At 37.3% G+C, this 5,278-nt stretch overlaps 1 protein-coding gene across 1 annotated transcript; it reads right to left on the reverse strand.

Annotated features, from left to right (window-relative positions):
- Window positions 1–1,386: 1,386 nt before the first annotated feature.
- LOC111393195 (glycosyltransferase family protein 64 C3) lies at window positions 1,387–2,753 on the reverse strand. The gene has a single exon (XM_023018619.1). It carries the CDS (start codon window positions 2,637–2,639, stop codon window positions 1,668–1,670), a length of 972 nt encoding a protein of 323 aa, XP_022874387.1. The 5' UTR covers window positions 2,640–2,753; the 3' UTR covers window positions 1,387–1,667.
- Between the last annotated feature and the right edge of the window lie 2,525 nt (window positions 2,754–5,278).

The raw sequence follows: 5,278 nt of genomic DNA on the forward strand, positions 1-5,278 counted from the left end.
GTCTCCCAAAAACATCGATCATTGTTATCCGCCCTATCTGAATCTTCGCGTTCACCTTCGATAACATCTTTCGTAATTAAAGTCACACCAAGAACAGTCAGAGTCCGATACATTTTATTTAATTCTAATAGATAATTCAATTCAACATCATTAGTAACGAATACCGATGGCATCGGAATGGATGAATCCCTATAACCGTTGGATAGATATCTCAATTGCATATCGTATTGAGATTGATCGACATTCAGCTTATTTTGCAAATCGTGGTATATTTCTACGTATGGTGTACTCTCTGTTATGGGAATTGCAATACAACCACGTATGTCACTCGTCCATCTCCATTCCCACCGATTATTTTCATTCAATTCGAAATCACCAAAATAACACACGGGGATTATCATATTTGCATGAGAAAATTGTTTTAATCAACTTCATTTATTAATTATAAAAAAAAATCAGTGCCAACAAAAATCAGTGTAGAGTCGGTTAATTGGCTGTTAACAGCCAAGCAGTTAGACAGTTTAAACAGACGACTGTTCGGCTGTTAAAAGCCAAAACAGCCAGTTTGGTTGTTTTTGTGCAGGAGAATACGATTCTAAAGTTATACATTTGTTCAATTTTTTTTTGATCTGTAAGATTTGTTAAAAAAAAATTATGATAACTACTATGTCGACATAAAATTTCTCTATTCAAACGTATACTAATTTACTGAAAACGAAATTAAATATGCGTAAATGTACTTATTGATTTGAAGTAATTGATATGAAAAAAATTTCTGGCTTCAACGTTTCAAAGTTTTTCTAGATTTTGAGGTTCAAGCAGATGAAAAAATGAGAGTTTTTCTTGTGTTGGAAGCTCGTTTTGAAATTTTTATAAGTGGGGAAGTGTTTGATTTTCAATTATTAACTAAAAGGGTAATATAGTTCTTTCAACAATATATTGTTTTGTAATTGTACAAAACATTTAAGGGCATTTTTGTCTTTTACCATACAAGAGGCCAACGTCATAATATTCATAATTTTGGAAGTCAAAGTAAAAATTAGGTCCTTTGACTGGGTCAAACTTAAAAGTATCTCGTAAAAAATAAGCCCAAAAGGAACAAGCTCTAATAGTACAAAATAAATAAATAAGGAGAATCCCTTTCTCTTCAGCAAAATCACAGGCAAAACTCAAGACCCCATCAGCTATGATGCAAGGCCTTGGGGTATCGGAAGCGAATAAATTCTTCTCAACCGTCATCTACCTAAAGAGTGGTCCTGTTATAATTTTTCGTGGCGGGCAGTATGTCCATGACTTGCTCACTGCTCGAGAATGGTCTCCAGGAAGCCAAGCGGAAATGGACTTCAAAATGAAACCCGGAATACCGCTAGCGATACGACTGTGGAATGCTTGAGAATGAAACTTTACAATTCAATTCAACGTATCAAAACATGACAACATTATCCGAGGATTGTTTGTGATTACACTGAGCATTGTTCGAATAAGAATCTCTCAATATTAGGGAAAAAAGGGTTACAATTTGGTAATATAATACAAATTATAATCCTTTGAATAACTAAGCAGTCTTCGACCGACTCAGACAGTTCTTGATCTGTTCATGAGCATAACGATCCTATTATGAAACCAAGCTCGACTTTATGGTTGGTTTGACAGTTCTCCAAAATCTGTTAAAAAATCTGTTGATCACAAGGCACCCGCTTCTTACCTTTCACACACAATCCCTGTTCCCCTACTGAATTCACCACCATTCCATAACTATACCTCAGTGGCATTCTTCCCAGCAATCTATGAAACTCTGTTATACATTCTCCTCTACGTTTTCTATGCTCGCCTATCCTACTGCTTAACCCCACCTCGCTCACTCGCAATCCGTCGTCGTTTCTGGCATCTCCGTAGTCTCTTACACCCCCTTTTGCTTCCACCAACAATGGGCCCTTGTTCGCATTTTCCGCCACCACGAAGTTCATCAAAATGTCCTCGCAATTGTTCATTTCATCCACGATGTGCCGGGTTTTAATGTACTTGTCATCGCATGTGTATGTTTGGAGGTGGGTACGATCAATGATCATGAACTTGGTTAGTATGATCGAGTATTTTTCTTTCTCCATGGTGTAAATCCATGATTTGGATTGCAAGTCATAAGCGTGGGATCTTGCGAAAAACCCAATTATACGATCCGGGTTTGATTTCCAGGCGGTGAAGGCGAAGGAAATGGAATTCTGATTAGGTTCAATGTCGTCGTCAGAGATGAGGACGGCCCGTGTTTTGATAATATCCCAGGGGTAGAATCGGTGGTTCAGGCTGGAGGAGGGCGGGCGGAGGATGGCGGCGGAGAGGTTTTGGGCGAGGAAGGAAAGGGTTTGAGGCGGAGTGGAGGAGTTGCACCAGAGGAGAATGACGGTGGCGATCGACGGGGAGACGGAGTATGCGGCGGCGATTGATTGAATAAGTGGGATGCGGTTTTCCGAGTAGCCGTTGATGATCACTGTCATTTGATCGGATCTCAAGTTTCGTGGATCGGGTTTGTTACATGCCGGGTCTGTGGAATATGGGCCTACCCGAACAGGAATGACCAAAATAATAGGCATGGTAAGTGATATAATTACGGTGAAGTAGAAAAGGGAGCTTGCCAGTTTCATCGTTGCTGATCTGGTTTTGGATTCACTGTTCTTGTTTAAGCGCCCATTGGTGGCAATTCTGTGAATAGTAAACAATGAAGGGGCATATGATTATTATTATTATGAACACCAGCCAGTGAGGTAGGTCAGATCCCAAATTTGTGCTTTTTATTGTAATTTCAAATATTGACACTAGTAGAGTTGAACAAGATTGTACAGGACTGATCTTGCCCCACTGGTAATGTGGGGTCTAAAATACTAGTTAGGTGACCAGATAACATCTCATTACTTCATCGATGAGCAAGATATCTATTGTCCACTTGAGCAAAAATTAGGACTAATGTTATTCATAGTCGATGAGCAAGATATCTATTGTTCATTTGAGCAAAGATTAGGACTAATGTTATTCATATTAAGAATTAACTTGTAATCGTCTTATGTGTCATATGTTTGTTATTTGATGCATATCACATGTATGTTACGTAAGACAACTATTGATAGTCCTCATAAATAGTGTTACTTAGAGATTGGAAGATTGTAACTTTGATTTGATCTTATTTTCTAAAGGAAAAGTGCTACAAAAGGTGTAAAACTAGCCAGCAAACCCAGGTTATGGTAAGCCCAAGCCAGGCCAACCTCGGCCTAAAATGATCGAAATTTTTGGAGCTCAATTTACACTTCTACCCTTGAGATATTAGGGGTTATATTGTAAATCAAGCTTCCAAGTTGACATTTGATGCGATGTGGGGCTTAAATTTTGAGCCACAAGTGGAGTGTGGGTGGCCTTTCTGTGATAAAGATAGGATGGAGGGGCAGATTTTGGACCAGAAATGAGTGGTGACGGATGGTTATAGCAAGGAGGAAATGGTGTGGGCTAGAAGAAACTCTTGGCAACTAAACAATGAGCATTGAGCATGGCCGCTAGTATAAAGTTGAATTTTCCTTGTAAATGGATATTGCCAAATGACTCATCCAGGCATCGTCTAAAACTTGCGCGTTGCATGCCGGTACAGCAACAGGTATGGAATGCTGAATCTTTTGGATGCGAGTATTGGAGTTTAAATCATTGTAATTTGCTTATCATCAGGAGAAAGAAAATAATTAAGTACTCAAAATTCTCAAATTATGTTTTAATGTAGAATATCTCTGTGTAGTTATTAATGAGTAGTAGTTTCTATGAACAACCGTTCATTTCATCATCAATATGAAATGAAATTCTTCTCATTTTTCATGGTTAATGCGACGAGTTTTGTATGTCCCGGATTGCTTAGCCTCTTGATTTCATGATTTTGTATTTTTGTTTATGGGAGTTAGTCAGGGTCAATTAGGATCTAGAGGTCGATCCAAGCCATCTGAACTTCATAAGGGATGAAGGATACTGCACTTCAAAACATCGAAATTGTCAGATAGCTTGACAATAAAATCGTTATTGAACCACCGGGATGGATGGTTTGCCCAAGAATGGAACAGGGGTGTTACAAATAAAGGGAGAAACTTCAGACACTGATGAATTGTTCCTGTAATGAATATAAAATTGACATGGATTCCATTTCTGAGTTCGTCACGAGACTGGAAGGGGGGAAAAAAGGAAAAAAGAAAAAGAAAAGAACAGTCCATCTCCAATCAGGAACCACATTAGGGTAGGTCATGACAATTATTTTTGCCTATAAATCGTTAATGGAGAACAAGAATTATTAAGAACTGAATGTGATATCTGCCCCTTTGTTGCACTATGGGTGTTGTACCTTTCGCTTATTACATCGGAATTAGTATCTTGGCCTTTTTATTAACCAGTCATTAAAAAGACATCATTACGCTTGCTTGTTTGTCATAGGTTGTTCCAGTTTTATAAATGGATGGAGTGAAGAATGTGTCATCCCATTCTTTTAATTTAATATTCGATCTTTTTCTTTTCCTATCTCTTATAATAAATTATATATTACACTAAAAAGTCATAGTGGATGTTAAGGGATATTTACATCGAATAAAGATGAAAATATAGACCAATTTATAAAGGGTTGAACTATTCCTTTTAATAATATTGACATTTTAAAATGAAATTCCAAATCTTAATATAGTATCAGAACTCATTAAACTTCAACGAGCAATTCAATTCGATTATGACTCAAAAACGAGCATACGAATTTGAAGATTGGTCTGCTCAATCGAGTCACAATTTGATGGAGACATGTTAAGGGATATTTACGTTGAATAAAGAAGAAAATATAGACCAATTTATAAGGGTTTAGACTATTCCTTTTAATAAGATTGATCTTTTAAGTTGGAACTTCAAGTCCTAATAGGGGATTACGACTTAAGCATATACCGTTCCAATGAACTTCAGTTCCTTGGTAAACATGCATATTAGCCTGTAAGTTGGCTGTCCCATTTTCTAATCACGAACCTATTAGTTGTAACCAGAAACTATTAGTCTCATGTTGGAAATTCAGATGAAGAAAGTAATTAGTCTGCAGGATTATGACTGATCTATGAACGTTCTTTTAAGTCATGCCGTATTTTTTTCAAGCCAATACTTCTGCATTCAACTTTTCACCTTGAGAGGATAAATTTACAAGGAAATATTTTGTCCTCTAGAGGGTTGCTTTAGTACTGATCGAAATCAAAGTAGTGATTTTAGGCTCTCATAAAGCATATCTTAG

This window comes from Olea europaea, chromosome 4 (genome assembly GCF_002742605.1).
Source record: "Olea europaea var. sylvestris chromosome 4, O_europaea_v1, whole genome shotgun sequence".
Classification (NCBI taxonomy): Eukaryota; Viridiplantae; Streptophyta; class Magnoliopsida; order Lamiales; family Oleaceae; genus Olea; species Olea europaea.